Source organism: Apodemus sylvaticus, chromosome 5 (assembly GCF_947179515.1).
Source record: "Apodemus sylvaticus chromosome 5, mApoSyl1.1, whole genome shotgun sequence".
NCBI classification, from domain to species: Eukaryota; Metazoa; Chordata; class Mammalia; order Rodentia; family Muridae; genus Apodemus; species Apodemus sylvaticus.
The window spans coordinates 21,022,080-21,042,138 of record NC_067476.1 but is presented as its reverse complement, the minus strand read 5'-3'; the positions used below and the strand labels follow the sequence as shown (position 1 = coordinate 21,042,138).

The window sequence follows — 20,059 nt, the reverse complement described above, 5'->3', positions numbered from 1 at the left end:
TTGCTTATGAGGTTTCATCCTAATGCCTTCATCTAAGTCTAATAACTTTCCCAATGCTTTGTCCTAAAAGTCTAACAACACGTTCACTTTCTTAATACCTCACAGCATCCAAAGAGTAACACTGAAAGAAAATCAAAATTGTAGCACAGATTTATTGTATTTTGTTCTGACACATTCCAGCAAGGGTTTTTATATAGAAAAGAATATTGTAAAAATCAGTTATCACTCCCACCCCAGACACATACAACAGACCTGCTTATAGTTTATCAGAACTGAGCTGGTTTAGGTACACTCGAAAGCTTATATATACCAGAAAAATGACAAGTGTGAGTGTCTTCATTTATTCCTCACGTTTACTTATTAAAGCATGTTATAATTTACAACTCTGAGAAATGTTGCCCATGCTGAAGAAAGCAATCCTAAAATAAATCAGATGGGCTCTACAGCAATGTATTTGGCACTTACATGAGCCTTCCTAAAATGTTTAGGTCAATATTAAAAACATTAATATTATAGAAATTTTAAATAATTTGAGCAGTTATATAATATATAAAATTATATCAATTGTGTATATAATGTCCAACTTCTTTACTGAGCATTGGACACTAAACATGGCTGCCTGTTTCCATATAAAAATGGATATTATGTGATTACTGAAGAAGCTTTTGTCCCAATTTTAGAACAGGTTCTGTCTTTGCTTTTTATCACTTGTGCAATTTTAACAATAATGATAACACTGGGAGGGATGGAATGTGGAATTCAGAGTGTGGACTCTTGTAATTCTACCTAGTATTCTAATAAAGGATCTATTACGGTAGATGTTTCATCCACATAACTTTCTTATATTTCAATAAGTCACAGGTATACTGGAGCGAGGACTACATTTTTTTTGGCAATTCAATGTCATGAACTTCCATTGATTATAAATCAAATAATTATGTTCAGAGAATTCATATCCATATAAGGTACACACCATCTAGGCACTTTTGAATACAGAATTCACGTGCCTATAAGATACTCCCTATCTCCAAATTAATTTCTTTGAAGTAGGGATGAAATGCACATCTATTGAGAAAGAATTGTTGCATAGGTTTTTACCAACAAGAGAAAATTCCCAATTGCCACTTTTAGAGCCAGCTAAGAAACTGGAGAGATGGCTCTGTGAATAGGAGCATTTCATGATTTTGCAGCAGTTCTGGCTCCATTTCCAGCTACCACATGATGACTCACAACCATCCAAACTTCTCCTTTCAAGGAATCAGGCATTATCTTCTGATCTCTAATTGCCCTGAGCATTTACATGACATTTGAGGCAGTGATCTGTGTAGATAGCCTGGTCCCAGGTGAAGCTCAGGCTTAAAACCCAGGAGACCCAGCAGGTGATTGTCTCCCCCAAAGGACATCAGGTATTTAAGCATGCCCTTGGGCCCCTGGCTCCTGTTACAGCTACAGCCTCCCATCATCCCCCCCACCCCTCATAGGTTTGTGGCCATCAGTCATGTAAGAGCAGCACCAAACCCTCTCACATACAGGCAGATAAGGTATCTTTAAGCTCTCAGATCACGCCAGTAAGAAGTACCTGCTTTCAGACCCTGACCGACCCAAACCTGTATATAAAAATCCTATCCAAAAGGAATAAAGTGTGCCAAAACAACTCCGTCGTCTGAGAGCTTCTGCCATAAGAGCTGTAACTCTTGGAAAGATCTCTGCTCTCCCAAAATGCCACGAGAAACATCACTGCACATTTCCCTGGCTTCCTGTCAGCCAAGCCCAGCCAGACCAAGTGCAGGGTGTCCTGGAGCAATTGAGAGAGCATGCTTAGACAGAGGTGAAGCCAACTGCAGCAGGGGAAACCTTCCCATTCCTGCGTGCTCTCTCTCTCTCCCTTTTGACTGAGCCCTCACACCAGGCCTGGCCAAAGATCTCTGTGGAAAGCCTCCAGTGTACAGGCCCACAGAGACACATTTGCAAAATTCTAGTTAAGACACTCATATGTATAAAAAAGGAAATAACTCATGAAACAAACAATAAGTCATTTTCTTGACATAGATTCTTAGATAATTTTTCTTGCTTATATCCTTAAATTCATCTCAAGCGTCTTAATTTTTAAAAGCATGATCTGTAAAGCCAACTTAACAAAACCAGTCTATGTGAAGAGACTTTTAGGTTTCTACAACTATGGCTCATTAAGCCCCAATTAAAGCATTAAACTGCTTTGTCAATCCAAAGTCCCCAAATACCAAATACACATTTTCTAAACAAAACATGGTCAAGCCTATCACATCAATACACTAGTCCCTGGTACCAACTTCAGTTTTAGGGCTTCATTATTGTGAAGAGACAACATGACAGAGGTAACCTGGAAAACCATTACCATCAATGGTGGGAAGCAGGGCAGTTTTCCAGTCAGGTATGGTACTGGAAGAGTCAAGAGTTTTACCTCATAATTCAAAGACAGCCAGGAGGATGGTCTGGATGCCCCTGGCTAGATTTGAACATATATATGAGACCTCAAAGCCATGCCTCCACAATGACATACTTCCTCTTACATGGCTATACCTCCTCTACTAGGGCCACACTTTTTAATAGTGCTACTTCCTATAGGTCAAGCATATTAAAACAACCACAATTGGAAAATATTTTTCCAACATTTTCCTGAGACAGTATCTATTTTTTATGTTAACATATGTTTCTTGTATGTTGCAGAAGGATAGATCCGTTTTGCATCCACTCTGTTATTCTGGGTCTTTTGGTGGTCTTTTTTGCTTATATCTTTAAATTCATCTAAAGAGCCTTAATTTTTAAAATTAGGGTGGAATTGAGTGCACTGATATTAAGGTATATCTATAACCAATGAATCTTAATTCTTGTTACTTTGTTGTTAGTAGTTGTACATGTGTGTGTGTGTGTGTGTGTGTGTGTTCTTTTAGCTTGCTGGTATAAAATTATTTATTTCCTGTGCTTTCATGGATGTAGTAAACCTCCTTCAGTTGTAGTTTTATTCTAGTACCTTCTGTAGGGCTGGATTTGTGATTAGATAACACTTCTATTTGACTTTTAATGGGATATCTTGGCTTCTCTCTCTATGCTGATTAAAGGTTTTGCTGAATATAGTATCCTTGTCTAGCACCTGGAGATCTCATAGCAACTGCAAGACATGTGTCCAGGCCCTTCTGACGTTTAGAGTCTCCATTGAGAATGCAGTGTAATATTAATTGGCCTCCCTTTACATGTTACTTGGCCATTTCCCTTGTGTCTTTTAACATTCTTTCTTTTATCTATAAATTTAGTGTTTTAATTACTATGTGGCAGGGGAGACTTCCTTTTGTTTGTACAATCTATTTAGTATCCTGGAAGTTTCTTGTCTCTTTATAGGCATATCCTTCTTTAGGTTAGGAAAAAACTTTTTTCTATGATTTGTTGAAAATATTTTCTGGGCCTTTAAATCTTTTCTTCTTTTATTTCTAATATTCTTAGGTTTGGTCCTTTCATAGTGTCCCAGATTTCCTACATGTTTTGTGTCAGGAACTTTTTATATTTAATATTTTTTGACTGATGTTTCAATTTCTTCTATTGTACTTAAATGCTTGAGATTCTCTTTTTTCCATCTCTTCCTTTCTGTTGGTGAGGTTTTTGTCTGAGAGTTCTACATACTTAGATTTTCCATCTCCAGGAGTTTGTTTTATGTTTTTGCCTCTATTTTCATTTCCAAGGTTTTATTCATTTCCTTTACCTGGTTGTGTTTTTCTAGTTTTTTTTAAGGGATTTATTCAGTTTCTTCTTAAGGGCCTCTATCATCTTCTTAAGATTAGTTTTAAGGTTATTTTCTTGTGCGTTGCCTATGTTGGAAAATCCAGGTCTTGCAGTAGTAGGTTAGGTGGGCTCTGATGGTGTCGGATTGCCTTGGCTCTTGTTGACCGTGTTCTTATGGTAACCTCTAGGCTCCTTGGTTTAAGGTATATATATATATATATCTCTTTAAAAGATGATTTCTTATTTGTATTTGTTGGATAGATATTTTTCCCTTGGTTTCTATTTCCTCTCTGGTTCTTGACCGAGTGGTCCATAATTTTGGTTACCAGCAACTCTTCAGGTCCTGTAGGATGTTCTTGCAGTTGTTTTGGTGGTCTCTACTATCTCTGGGGCCTTTGAGTGGTAGAGTTGCCTCTGACGTTCTGGGGTTCTGGTTCCTGGCATAACTGTTGGGGTCCCAGGTACCCATGTGGCCTCTCGGGTTCCTAGTCCTGACTTGGCCTCTACTGAAGCAGGAGTCTTCTGCTGGTATTGTGGACCTAAGGTTCCTAATACCAGCATGGCCTCTTATAGAGGAGGGAGTCTTCTTCTGACATTGTGGGTTGTGATCTCATTGTTATCTTAATAGGCTAGCTAGCTAAAGGAAAGTCTACAATAATTAACTATGAGTAATAAGACATATTTACACAGAGTTAATGACATACTAGGCATTATTTTAAGGTATAGTCTCAAAAATAAAAAAATGAAATGAAAAATGAATAAGCAAACAAATAAATAAAAAAGAATTTCACACATATGTTCATTCAATCCTCAAGAACATCTTTTGAACTGAGCATTCTCATTATGCTCATATTTAAATATAATACTTATCTGAGCTGTTGTGGAATTCAATTTGCATGTACTTCTTGTACATTGTAGTTTTCTTATTCATGTGGTCTTTCTTTTTATACTCTCCTTAGTTTGTTTTGTAAATGCAAAAAAAAAAAGAAAGAAAAAAGGGAAAGAAAGGAAAAAAAGAAAAGAAGAGAACAGTTAAAGAGCTTCCTTAATTCTTGGGCTAGATTGAATGAGGCAGTGTGATTGATCACTGTAATCCTAATCACTTATAAATTACAGTTTAATTTCCAAAACCAAAATGAAACAATTAGGCAGCAGTTCCTTTCAAATTCTGCCTCTTCAAATTCAGTTCCATCTTGTTATCATCAGTATGTATTCCTGAATGGTATATATAATATTTCCATTTGAAGAGGGCCACTGATAAAGCATAAGAAAATGTTACTGAGTTAAGAGTTTTAAAAGATAAAACATAAGGCAGCTGGACCTTCCTTATACATGTCTTTTTACAGCATGATAAATTGGTAACAGCTAACATGATCCAAGAAGCTGCCCTCTCTCAGGCAGAACAGATAGAGGTCGCTGCAGTATCTCAATTATGATCTCTGGGCTGGACTCATAGTTGGTTGACTCCAGCTTATGACCTCAGGACAGGAGCAATAGCTGTTTACCCCCAGTTATAACCTCAGGGCAGGCGCTATTATTACTTTCTTTAGATAGATCATTGTGGTGATTTATTTATGGTGCAAGTGAAAAAATACATTCATAGAGTTATAGTGACAGCTACTTGAGATAAAATAAAAAAGTTATAAGTCATGGAGCAACAGCAAAATTTTAAAAATTAGAAGGTTTTCCATCTTGACTTTTTTTTTTTTTTTACTGAAATTGATTTCAAATAAAATATGATTCTAAAATTCATCCATAGATCATGATAAAGAGAAAATAACAAACAGCAGTTCTTCACTATGTTAGAATAGGCAAGTGCACAAATAAAGCAAAAATCAATAAAGAACACACAATATTAAATGTCCTTATAAACATGGGGACAATTAACTTGTGAAGTTATTCAGGAATTCTGAACCATCTTGGATAGTAAACTATGACCACATAAGTTTGGTTTGAAATGTTGACTTTCCTTTTTGCGAAACAGACCGTCGTATGATTAGATGAAACATTAAGTTTCTCAACAGTATTTCTCATATATTACTTCCTGGACCTTACAGAAATTTATGGAGAGTCCTTAAAAGTCACATACAGGCAGCACCAAGTATACTCAGTGGGTTTTAAAAAAGAGAGAGACCACATGAGGTTGAAAATGAAAAATGGTGGGGGGATAGTGGAAGAATTGAATGGAGAAAATGGGGGTTGACTTTCATCAGAACTCATAAAATACATGAAATCCTCAACGAAATGGATCAAATATAGAGAAGCAATGTAGATGTTCTTTGAAGTTTCTGTTTATACTTACACACTCATATTTTTAGGCTTTTGTGCTCTTGTAATTTATATTTTGCATTATTTTGTAGGCCACCTTTTGTTACAACATTCTGGTACTTAATTAAAATGGCATATGATTAATTTGTGAACATGTATAACATTGTAATCCCTATGATGACAGTGGGTCTATCATTTGCATGACAAGGTACTTAAAATAAAAATAAAAAAATCTATAAAAAGTGCTATGTGGAGAATCATAGTGTAAAGATCTTGGATTAGAGATTTTGTTTTTTTTTTTTTTCTCCTGCTTTTTTATTTCATTCTTTCAGTCTTTGAGATATTTCATTAAAGACAACAGTAGCGGTGGAAACTTATTTGACTTTTAATACTTAATATATATTTAGTTTTTTTCTTGCTCTTACATTTTTATAGATCTGGATAATGTAGAAGGTATTGCAGTGGACTGGATTGGAAATAATCTTTACTGGACTAATGATGGTCACAGTAAAACCATTAATGTAGCCAGGCTGGAAAAAGCTTCTCAGAGCCGGAAAACTCTTCTGGAAGGAGAAATGTCGCATCCAAGAGCAATTGTGGTAGATCCAGTCAATGGGTATGTAAGCCTGCTTCTGATGTTTCCTGTTTTATATATATTAGCAGTGGCAAATTTTCTTTAGATTCTTGTGAATCTGTGAATTGGCATGGGAACAGGAGATGAAAGGAGTTACCTCATGAGTTCCCCTCCTAGATAATATATTTGATAAAAACAGGAAAATGTGTTGAACTGAGTAAAATAAGCAATTATTTGAATATTTGTATAGAGGATATGTTACTTAAAAATTTTGAGATAAGCACTATTTAGACAACCTGACACCAAGAAATGTAATCATTCATTCAGAGACTCTATTGATTAAATTTTTAAGCCAATCATACTTTAGGTATTGAGAACTAGCCTACATTTTGTACATTTTCTGTGAACTATGCATTTTGTTAAAATAGTTACTACACTCCCGTGGTTAACAGTCAGAGCAATCTTTTGAATGGTTACTGTTCTTATTCTCTTTCCTTGAATGATAAAATAAATGACCAAAGATCCAATTCCATTCAATTGCAAACAGAATGGTTATATGTTAAACCCGGGCAGTCTGTCTGCAAAGTGTTTTTTACCCAGTCCATTCTATTCCTTTATGTGAGTCTACAGTGATTTTAAGCTCATTTAGATTTCCATGTGGAAATATAACCTTATAGTTTTGTGCTACTTGGTCAGAATGAAGTATTTTATGGAACAATTTGATTTTTCCTTCAGACCTATGGCATGAACATAAAATTATATTTATAAAATATTAAAGAAATGTGAAAAATTCTAACAGAAATTCAACATTAAATGAATAGATTGCATAGTTGTGGTTTCTGGTTTTTGTATGAATTTGTCCTTCTATGCCAAGAAAATAGGATCACAAATGGATATTCTTTTGATCTAATGCATACATTAAAAATGAATAGGTGTGAGATGTCCATTGTAAGCTCATATCACTAATGTGCACCTTCTAGAACTGTATGATTTGAAAATAACTTCAAATAAAAGCATAGTACATCTTCCTAGGGAGTAGATGAATCATTGTCCGCATTTTTCAACAGAATTAACTATACTTCAGTTCTAACATTTTCATGTTTGGCTTTCATAATTATCTGTTCTATTACTGAGATGTCCATTTCATATTTCCAAATCATAAGTCAAAATTTTCTTTGTGAAGATGAAGTGGTAAGAGAAGAAAACCATCATAGAGCTTTGTGTTTTATCTTCAATATGAGGATAGATTTGGAGGTAGCCTTCATTCACCTTCATTTTAAAGAGCCTAATCTATTTCTATCTGAAAACTGGCTTGGAAAGCATTGGGATTAGGCATGGAAATCTGAAACAATTTGGCCAAGTAGTTATAAAAACATGTCTAGTAATTAAAGGAAACATTAGCCCAAAATTCATTCCACTATTTGGACCTTTATGGAAACGTTTTCAGAGAAGGACTTTATGTTTTCTTCTACTTTCAAATACCACTAACTTTTAGAAGTATACAGAGAGAACTCATTACTCATTGCAAAGATATACTTCATCAAAAGTATTAGACAATTAAAGGATCAATACAGTATTAATTATTTCTTTAAATAAAACTCCATGCAACTTATACATACTGATAGAAACATGGAGGACAATTTCCATCCAGAAACTTGTGACTTTATGTGAATGATACACACTCACATAATTACAAATGAATTTAAGATACTAGGCTATCTGTGTTACTGCTGCTTTATTCATAGCAGCAACAAAATGGAACCAGCCTAGATATCTATGAGCAGAAGAATAGATAATAAATATGAAATACAGAATAATGCAATTGTATTTAGCTATAAAGAATAAAATTATAAAAAATCAGAAAAATAGATCTAGAAAACACATCTAAGAGCTAAGGTGACTCAGAAAGATGAGGGTTTCCTGTTCTCAAATGTGTTCCCTTGCATGATGTGTATATGTATATATGCACATAAATAGAGGTATGTGCAAGTATAAGCTAGAATACTAGAATGAAGCCCACGGCACACAAAAAAAAGAGGCATTGATGAGAGGTGGGCTAAAGGATGCCTGTGACATAAACCAAAAGGAAGAACCTATGTAGGGCAGATATCCAATGATGGATGTGGAGAAAGCAGTTGGAGAAGAACTTTGGCAGGGTTAACAATCGATGTGGAGAAAGAGGAACACTCCTCCACTGCTGGTGGTGTTGCAAATTAATGCAACTACTCTGGAAATCAGTCTGTCGGTTGATCAGAAAGCTGGGCATGCCACTTCCGAAAGATCCTGCTATACCACTCCTGGGCATATACCCAGAGGATTCCCAGCATGTAATAAGGATATATGCTCCACTATGTTCATAGCAGCCCTATTTATAATAGCCAGAAACTGGAAAGAACCCAGGTATCCCTCAACAGAAGAGTGGATGCAAAAAATGTGATATATCTACACAATGGAGTACTATTCAGCCATTAGAAACAATGAATTCATGAAATTCTTAGGCAAATGGATGGAGCTAGAGAACATCATACTAAGTGAGGTAACCCAGACTCAAAAGGTGAATCATGGTATGCACTCACTAATAAGTGGATATTAGCCTAGAAAACTGGAATACCCAAAACATAATCCACACATCAAATGAGGTACAAGAAGAACAGAGGAGTGGCCCCTAGTTCTGGAAAGACTCAGTGTAGCAGTATAAGACAAAACTAGAACAGGGAAGTAGGAAGGGATGGGTAGGAGAACAGAGGGAGGGAAGGGGACTTATGTGACTTTCGAGGAGTGGGGGACCAGAAAAGGGGAAATCATTTGAAATGTAAAAAATATATATATCGAATAAAATTTAAAAAAATTTAAAAAAAAGAAAGAAAATGAAAGCTACCTAATGTGTATGTTAATTTTTTCAAATAACAAAATCAAAGAGGAGCAAAATGCAGAGCGTATGAGAGAGCAGACAGAAAGGGAAGCTGTAACCATGAGGACATTGTCAATGTGACAATCACTTTTGATTCATTTCGTTAATATATTCATTTTAAGGGTTTCCGAATAAAAACCATATTTGCATATTGGGAGCTGTTTTGAATCTAAGCATAAGGGATAATGACAGAGAGGTGGTCCTGGCAGCAGGAAACACTGAAGGGTTAAACCAGGAGACAGCCGGACAAGCATAAGGGATAATGACAGAGAGGTGGTCCTGGCAGCAGGAAACACTGAAGGGTTAAACCAGGGGACAGCCGGACAACAGGATAGAACTGTGGAAGGAACACAGCCTGAACACCCACCAATCCCTGGCTTGACTGTAAATCCCCACCCACTTAATCTCCACCTGGGACCCTCACCCCACTCCAAGAGACCCTGGATTAAGGCTACCTGCTTCTCAGTTCCCTGCAGCCCCCATCAGCAGCAGAGGCAGCTGCCCTTTGTAGCCATCCCAATTCAGTGCTGGTGTGAGGTTTGTAGCAGAGTTTAACTTTGTAGTATTCCTTGGGTCAGGACTGCCAGAATACCTTTCCTTCAGAGCTGTACACTTCCATTGGGGAAGCCTTTCCTCCCAGTATTGCAACACTTACAGTTATCGCATACATACACTATCTCTACTAAATCAGCATCACCTGAGGTTGGGGGAAGTTGGAGTTTCCAGAAAAAAAAAAAAATGAACAGATCATGATATTAAGCAAAATAGGCCAAACTCAGAAAGATAAATATCACATGATCTCTCATATGTGGAATCTAGATTGTGTGTGTGTGTGTGTGTGTCCTCTTTGCAAAAAATAATCTTAGTTACTGGAGCAACTCACAACAATTCTTCATTTGATCAGTGCCAAGACCCATGTGGTTTACACTAAGAAAACTTACTGGGTGGAGAGAAAATGAAGAATGTCAGACACAGATATCTGGGAGCAGGTGGGCCGTATGCTCTTATGAAGCCACGCCCACAGTGACTGGAACAGGAAGAGCAGTGTATATCTTAGGTACAGCTCACAGGGAGGGGTTATCTAGTGCCAGCAGGAGATCTTTCTGGGTACAAGTATCTGGCTGGAGAAAGCTGCAGTTGCTGATTTGTGTGCAAGCGCATCAGTTGTCTGTAAGCACTTGTAATTGACAAGAGAAGAAGGTTTTGTCAATTTTGAGGCATATGGGGAAAAGCTTTGCCAATTTCCCATGGGTTCAAGGCCTTAATCCTTTTCATGTTTGTGTTCTTATCAACAATACACCTTCGCTCATGACTTTACTGACTGCCAGCTTCATTCAATCCCTACATTACAGCAAAACATAATCATTAGAATTTCAAGCCTGTGATGTATGTATGCTTGCATGCATACATATGCATGCATATCAATAAACATATTTTGTGATTCCAGATATGGAACTACAAAGTAAAATGTCTATATCATGATTAACAGAAAATGTTGTGAGGAAAGATTATTTCCATTTCAATAATGTGTAGTTTAGTAATAAGAATAAAACTGCTTTAATTATGTGAATATAATGATTTTAGAAAAAGCCATTGAAGATGAAATAGCATGTAGTTCATTTTATGAAGCTGATTTACATAAATAAAACTAAGCATTATGCCTGTCATGTAATTAGAGAACCTACTGTTTCTTTATTGACAATTCCTATGTTGTCACAATAATAAAAACCCTTGTAGGGAATACAGAATAGATCACAGTACACTACCATCCTGGCTCTCATTCAGATTAATACTCCCATTTCAACAGGCAATCAAAAATAATTGTCAACTGTTAAGAAAATATGATAAAAGCTTAATTGATATAAAATAGTAGAGGATATATTTCAACTTCCACTTATCAGTCAATTTGAACATTGTAGACTTTGTAGACTTCTTAGTCTGGATTGAGAATTTTCCCAAATTATGTAAGAAATTCTTCAAGTTTCCTGAAAGGGAGGGAAAGACATCAGGGGGCCTTTTTAAGACCTCCAGCTTAGATAAGCATTGGTCCTTTTCAGAGCTGTGTCTGGCTGCCAAAATGAAACCCCAGTTTAATTAATAACCGAGGAACTTTCACATGACCCTTAAACAACACATACAGTGGGTTTCAACCTTATTCATGAAGGAATTGGAGCACTAGCTCCAGGCCCACTCCCCCACTGTTACAGCTTACACAAAAGATTCATTTCTAAAGGCAGCTGTTTTGTTTGGGACAGAAATTAAAAGCTCAAAATCTCAAGGTCAGTCAACCTGCTGTTATTAAACTTATGTACAGCTAAATTATCCTTTGTGGATTTGGGATAATAATAAACAACAATAAAGCATAGATAATTTGCATCAGGAAGACAAATTGGATCTGGTTATATAAAGCCAATATGACTGTGACCATTAGAGTAAAGGCTATCCAGTTGCCTATCTAAAAATAAAACCACAAATTCACCTGAAACTCATTAACTATTCTGATTCTCATGTCAGCTGCCCGCCTTTTAATCACTAAGCCAAATTATGCATTTTATGGAACAATATTTAAAAGTAATGCTATATAAAAATATAAGGGTTCAAAGAAAATAAATATTTGGTATGTACCACTGTTTTCATTATTGTATTAGGCAAGCCTTGGTGGCTGGTGGTAAGCTTTTTGTGATAGACTGGGGGAATGGTAGCTGGTAATAGGCTTTCTGTAGTGAGGCTACAAGGTTGTTTAGTGGCCTCAGCCTTCCTGGTTTCCCTTAGCTAACTGGTTCAGAAAGAAAAGTTTAGATACAACATATGAGCAAGCTACTGATTTGTGGAAGTACCAAATCAGAGGGGTGCTTCTCGGTGGCTACTGGAGATAAGGAGATAAACTCTCTTTTCTCATGTCCTAGTTGGATGTATTGGACAGACTGGAAGGAAGATAAAATAGATGACAGCGTGGGAAGGATTGAGAAAGCTTGGATGGATGGTGCCAATCGGCAGATTTTTGTGACTTCAAAGATGCTATGGCCAAATGGCTTAACACTGGACTTTCACACCAGCACATTATATTGGTGCGATGCCTACTATGATCATATTGAGAAAATATTTTTGAATGGAACGTACAGAAAGGTAAGAGGCAAGTGTTGGTGTTTGCCACCCGCGGGCTTCTTCTTCCGCAAAGCCCTGTTGTGCTGTGTTAAAAATACTTTCAAGTTTATTTTTACCCCTCTGAGGTGGCTGCCAATAGTCTCTGTGGGGTGACTGAAGGAGAATGAGCGTTAAGCTGTGCAGCTGGCACTGGTTTCCAGGAGGCCAGGCCCAGCTCACCACAGTGTGCCCGGATTTGTGGGGTTTTTAAAAGAAGCCCTCCTGGTAGCAGGGCTGATTTTACAATGCAGCCTTTCTACATTACTGATAGATTTTCTTTGACCAAGCAACCCCTCTCTATTTAAATATGCTTAATATTTGCAGCTGAGATTTAGACAAAGTTATTATACTGCATTCCTTTGAGTACAGAATTTTGTGATACTGAACCAGAGATGCATTGTAGGAGTGGATTGAATTTCAAGGCAATTTGTGCAAAGAAATGTGATCTTTCTCTTGCTTCTTTTGCTTAAATCATTGTTAAATGGCCTGGCATTATGGGATAATGATGACTAGCATTTAGTTGAGAGTAATACACTGGCCTAGTGACAAAATCATCACCCTGTTTCTTCCTCTTCACTCACTAACAACCTAGAGCCTCATGGAATGACTTCAACTATTGTGAAAAAGGTGACGAAAGAGTAAATGAGACATTTCCAAATATGTCTGTTGATCTAGGTTCCTTTCTGGATTTGAGTCCTGAATAGTGTGTTCATCCAACTCACTAAGAATTCTTTTGGAGAAACTAATTGTACTTTCAATGGTTCAGTCATTGGTTATCACAGATGATATCAACTAATTCCACCAGATAAATAAACTTGATTAGTATTTTCTATAATGCCTTATATTTCACATCTGTTAACTAAATATTTGTACTTCCTCTGAAGTATGTACATAATATCTATGCATATAAGTAGATTTAAAATGCATGAGTGTGTGTGAAAGTTTATGCATGTGTATACATACAATGTATATAATTTCATTCCCATCACATTTTAGGCTCTGCTCTATCTCAATCTTTCATTATAATATAAATTTAACTGGATGATTCTACTAAAATAAGTACATTTCAATTTTGCTTCTTAAACTATGTGGATAAATTTCTTAAATTTTGAATATTGAGTTGATTGAGATGAAAAAAATTTGCTTTCATATGCCATGTCGTAGGAGTTTACAAGTAATACCAAGAAAGTAGCGAGGCTATTTTGGGTTTCTAGTGTATTTCTTATTTATCAGCTCATTGTGAAAGATGACGTGACTGCTCTCCAGACTCCTCCATGTCAAGAACAAAAGGAAGAAAATAGAATAATAAAAAAGCATAATCAAAATTAAACCTCATTAGCAAATCTTATCTATGTAAAATTAACATTTTTCTCTTTTCTTGTTACTTCCAAGATTTCATCGATTTTCAAGGTAGAATTGACCTAGAAAAGTTTTCTGCATTCATTCAGCCATTCAAACATTTCATTTCACTTGATTATTAGATGAACAATGTATGTGTGTAAGTGTGCATAAGTGTGAGATTGGATGTGTATGTGTATATGTATGTGTGTGTGTGTGTGTGTGTGTGTGTGTGTGTGTAGTAATATTCAGATGAACTTTCATCCAAAGGAATAATAAATATCACACAGAGGGAGAAATAAAATTGTGTGATGCCTTTTTAGCATTTCTACTCTTCATCCTCTCTGCAGTGGTATTTATGAGAGTAATTTGAACACATGAAAAATTTGAAAAAATGAGAAGAATAAGTTCCCAGTGTAAAAATATCCTTGATAAATACACTCAGATAAAATATGAGTTAAGACTATAGTTAGGTTGTCCTCTGGTATGGTTCCAAACATATTATTTACTTATATGGAAGTACTTATATATTTCTTATTACTTATATATTACATTATATTTGGAAATATAATATTGATTTTTTTAGTATGTTTACATTCATTTCACATTTTACAGATTGTATACAGTGGGAAAGAGCTGAACCATCCTTTTGGACTGTCACATCATGGGAATTATGTGTTCTGGACAGATTACATGAATGGTTCAATTTTTCAGCTAGATTTGATGACCAGTGAAGTTACGCTGCTGAGGCATGAAAGAGCACCCCTGTTTGGGCTTCAGATTTATGATCCACGAAAACAACAAGGTATTAAAAACTCAAAACAAAAATTTTAAGATCTTACATGTAATAATACCTCACTATAACAACTCAAAGTTCCATTTTGACAATGTCATGGTTTTATGATAAACATTGCCTGCTCACTCTAGAAACATTCAAATCATAGTACTTGCTAATATAAAAATATATTTATTTTCCCACTTATTTATTTATTCACTATACATCTCAATATCTACTGCTCTCTCCTCCCAACCCCCTGTTCCACCTCTCTTCTCCTGATTTCCCCTTCTCTTCTCCTCTGAGAAGGGAGAGATTCCCCAGGTATCATACCACCCTGGCACAAAAAGTCTGCAAAACTAGATGCATGCTATCCCACTGAGACTAAAAAAGTTATCCCAGCTAGGGGAAGAGGATCCACAGACAGGCAACAGATTTAGGGACAGACCCTGCTCCAGTTGTTGAGGACCCACATGAAGATCAACCTGCACATCTGCTACTTATATGCTGGGGTGCCTACGTCCAGCCCATGCTTGCTCTTTGGTTGGTCGTTCAGTCTCTTAAGCACTGAAGGGTCCAGGTTAGCTGACTCTGCTGATCCTCCTGTAGAGTTCTTATCCTCTTCTGTGTCCCTCAATCCTCCCCCCAACTCTTCCACAGGACTCTGCTTGCTCCATCAAATGTTTAGTTGTGGGTCTCTGCATTGGCTTCCATTGGCTGCTGGGTGGACCCTCTCAGAGGACAGTTGTAGGATTGGTAAAAGGCAGCCTGGTTCTTAGTTGAGCTAAGACTAGAAACCGCAGTGACACTAAAGGGACAGAGACATTTTGCCCCGCTCCTGGGGAACCAGGCTCCTGACATGAGGCCACAGTCCTCCATAGATTTGTGGCCATGAGCAATGTAAAGACAGTGCCCTAAGCCCCTCCATAGGCAGAAGATATGACTCATGGTCATATAGCCTCAAGATGGATCTTCATTTTCATGAGGCCTGGAGGATTTAGCCAATAAACTCTCCTTCCCTGACACTCCTTCCTACAAAGGATATTTAACCTCAGGCCCACATTGAGAATCAGCTTATGGTTTTACTGTTCCACTTTCAGCCATGGCAGTAAATGTCTTTAAACCATGGACTGCCTCTTTATATTGGAGATCCACCATCAGGAGCAATGGAGAAGACTTTTGCCTAAAGAGTGGCCAACGAATCTCCCATAGAAGGCCTCCCTGTGCTCTCAGCCACACCAAGTCAAACCCACACCCACTGCAGCCTTGAAGCCAAAGACTCTCCCTACACGGCCAGCCAGAGCTCCCTCTCTTCCCCCCCAGCCTTGGGCTACATGTAGCCCTCAGGCCCCCACTCCTTTCTCAGCTCTTCCATGGCATCCATTGGCTCTTGGGTGCCCAAGACCCTGAGAACCAGATGGGTCTGGCCTCCTTGCAAGCCTGAGAACTCTGGAGCCAGCTCCAGCTACCCTGAGCCTCAGAATGTGCTTGCCCACTCCTGAAAGTGGTGGCCGCTGCTTCCCCAAAGCCTGGCATCCCCCTGGCAATAAAGTGGGGTAAGCACAGTCAAAACACCCACATCTTGCCTCCCTGAGCCGCTGGGTACTCTGGCGGCACTGAAGTGGGACCCTATTAACCCTACAGATAGTGATGTTAAGATTCTTTCTGCAATCATAACAGAGTATCGTTAATAGTACGAAAATTGGTTCTTGCGCTTGAGTACATTTCACTTTGAGCCATCCACTGGGTGGGCAATTCATCAGTCTCTGCTCTGTCTTTGTCCCTCCACATCTTTTTTTTTTTTAATTTTTAATTTTAATTTTTTTTATTTTTTTTAATTTTATTCGATATATTTTTTATTTATATTTCAAATGATTTCCCCTTTTCTGGTTCCCCACTCCCCGAAAGTCACATAAGCCCCCTTCTCTCCCTCTGTTCTCCCACCCATCCCTTCCCATTTCCCTGTTCTGGTTTTGTCTTATACTGCTACACTGGATCTTTCCAGAACTAGGGGCCACTCCTCCGTTCTTCTTGTACCTCATTTGAAGTGTGGATTATATTTTGCATATTCCAGTTTTCCAAACTAATATCAACTTATTAGTGAGTGCACACCATGATTGATCTTTTGAGACTGGGTTACCTCACTTAGTATGATGTTCTCCAGCTCCATCCATTTGCCTAAGAATTTCATGACTTCATTGTTTCTAATGGCTGAATAGTACTCCATTGTGTAGATATACCACATTTTTTGCATACATTCTTCTGTTGAGGGATACCTGTGTTCTTTCCAGCTTCTGGCAATTATAAATAGGGCTGCTATGAACATAGTGGAACATGTATCCTTATTACATGCTGGGGAATCCTCTGGGTATATGCCCAGGAGTGGTATAGCAGGATCTTTCAGAAGTGACATACCCAGTTTTCTGAGGGACTGCCAGACTGATTTCCAGAGTGGTTGTACTAATTTGCAACCCCACCAGCAGTGGAGGAGTGTTCTTCTTTCTCCACATCCTCGCCAACTTCTGCTCTCTCCTGAGTTTTTAATCTTAGCCGTTCTGACTGGTGTAAGGTGAAAACTCAGGGTTGTTTTGATTTGCATTTCCCTGATGACTAGTGAAGTTGAGCATTTTTTAAGATGTTTCTCTGCCGTCCGAAGTTCTTCAGGTGAGAATTCTTTGTTTAGCTCTGTACTCCTTTTTTAATAGGGTTATTTGGTTTTCTGGGGTCTAACTTTTTGAGTCCTTTGTATATATTGGATATTAGCCTTCTATCTGATGTAGGGTTGGTGAAGATCTTTTCCCAATTTGTTGGTTGCCGATTTGTCCTTTTGATGGTGTCCTTTGCTTTACAGAAACTTTGTAATTTTATGAGGTCCCATTTGTCAATTCTTGATCTTAGAGCATAAGCTATTGGTGTTCTGTTCAGGAACTTTCCCCCTGTACCGATGTCCTCAAGGGTCTTCCCCAGTTTCTTTTCTATTAGCTTAAGAGTGTCTGGCTTTATATGGAGGTCCTTGATCCATTGGGAGTTGAGCTTAGTACAAGGAGACAAGGATAGATCAATTCGCATTCTTCTGTATGCTGACATCCAGTTGAACCAGCACCATTTGTATCTTTTTTCCATTAGATGTTTTCAGCCCCTTTGTCGAGGATCAAAGTGGCCATAGGTGTGTGGGTTCATTTCTGGATCTTCAATCCTGTTCCATTGATCCGCCTGCCTATCACTGTACCAATACCATGCAGTTTTTAACATTATTGCTCAGTGATATTGCTTGAGGTCAGGGATACTGATTCCCCCAGAATTTCTTTTGTTGTTGAGAATAGTTTTAGCTATCCTGGGTTTTTTATTATTCCAGATGAATTTGAGAATTGCTCTTGAATTCTATGAAGAATTGAGTTGGGATTTTGATGGGTATTGCATTGAATCTGAATATTGCTTTTGGCAAAATGGCCATTTTAACTATATTAATCCTGCCGGTCCATGAGCATGGGAGGTTTTTCCATTTTTTGAGGACTTCTTCCCTTTCCTTCTTCAGAGTCTTGAAGTTCTTGTCATACAGATTTTTCACATGTTTGGTAAGAGTCACCCCAAGGTACTTTATACTGTTTGTGGCTATTGTGAAGGGGGTCAGTTCCCTAATTTCTTTCTCAGCATGCTTATCCTTTGAGTATAGGAAGGCTACTGATTTGCTTGAAAGCCCTGGAACAAAAAGAACCCAATTCACCCAGGAGGAGTAGAACACAGGAAATCATCAAACTCAGGGCTGAAATCAGTCAAGTGGAAACAAAGAGAACCATACAAAGAACCAATGAATCCAGAAGCTGGGTTTTTTGAGAAAATCAACAAGATAGATAGACCCTTAGCCAGACTGACCAAAGGGCAGAGAGAAAGTATCCAAATTAACAAAATTAGAAATGAAAAGGGGGACATAAAAACAGAAACTGAGGAAATTAAAAAAAATCATCAGGTCCCTCCACATCTTGTAGGCAGGTTTTATAGTCTGGTTGAGGTCATGATCTGCTCAGTGGGAGTCCTTCCTGGCTATAGAATGTGGCCATTTCAGGCTTCATATCCTCCACATTTAGGAGTCTCAACTAGAGTTATCCCACAGACTGCCTGTGGTATCCCCCCACTCTACCCCAGCCCCAGGTCTCTGGCAAGTCCAAGAGTTACCCCTTTCCCATGCCCACCATGGTTTGTTCTCTGATCCCCATCCCCATTCCCTTCTCCATCCTCTCTCCCTCCCAGTTCCCTCCCTCCATTTGCCTCCTACAATGCTTATTTTCACATCTAAGGGATCTTCAAACATCCTTGTTTGGGCTTTTCTTCTTACTTGTCTTCTCTGGGTCTGTGTGGAGCATTGTTATCTGGTAATTTAGGGCTAATATCCACTTATAAATGAAAACATACCATGCATGTCTTTTTGGGTCTGGATTACTTCACCCAGGATGATATTATCTAGTTCCAAACATTTGTGTACAAAACTAGCCAAGGTAAAAACTCTGGATTTGTTCAGGAGAAATCAAGGTTTTGCCTAAATACTTTTTTTCCTCCAGATACATATTTTGTAATTTAACCGGTCATCAAAGAATAGTAGTGAAAGGAGGACTTGAATAATTGAGAAAAAAAGATGAATTATGTATACAGACTTTATTGACAATTCTGCTGCTGCACTGTCTAATTAGGCTCCACACATAGTTGAAGAATGTGTAATAATGAAGTGGAACAACCTGCCACAATAGTCGCATCTTACTAAAATCAAATAACATTGTTATATTTTATCTTCATGGGTTATTAATATTTATTATTGCACCACAATTATCATGACCCCTATCTTAAATAGTAAGCACTGAAAACAACTTAGTAAACTATGTGATAGACATTACATGAGTTGTAAATAGGTGCTATTCCTTTTTAATGTAGATGTCCTAATAAATATTTAATGACCTTACATTCCAATAAGTTTAGAATGAATAAATTGCATCCTTAATTTTCTGACACATATGTTATCAGCAGAGATTTGTGTGGTAACAAAGTTTTGGAAGGTATTTGCAGTAAAGTAGTTATCATAAACAGAGCATTTCATTCTTGAGCCTCAGGTTTCCTTCCTTTTCCTTTATTAAAAATTATTTATCAACAGATTAGTGAAGTGCAAAATATGGTAAATACTAATAGCTAAGTATTTATTAAACTGTCTTTAAAAAAACAATATTGATATTATCTGGAGTATAATGTAGATAAGAAATGAATAATAGAAAAAATTGCCTGAAAGGGCAGATCTCTCCTAGTATTTATA

The 20,059-nt window shown here is 37.5% G+C and overlaps 1 protein-coding gene across 1 annotated transcript in view; it reads left to right on the top strand.

The window, feature by feature from the left end:
• Lrp1b (LDL receptor related protein 1B) overlaps nt 1–20,059 on the top strand; it is a 1,719,438-nt gene that overhangs the window by 832,613 nt on the left and 866,766 nt on the right. The window contains exons 12-14 of the mRNA XM_052181021.1: nt 6,457–6,637; nt 12,413–12,632; nt 14,604–14,793. Of these exons, the coding sequence (XP_052036981.1) occupies nt 6,457–6,637; nt 12,413–12,632; nt 14,604–14,793 (591 nt within the window). The remainder of the gene's footprint in view (nt 1–6,456; nt 6,638–12,412; nt 12,633–14,603; nt 14,794–20,059) is intronic.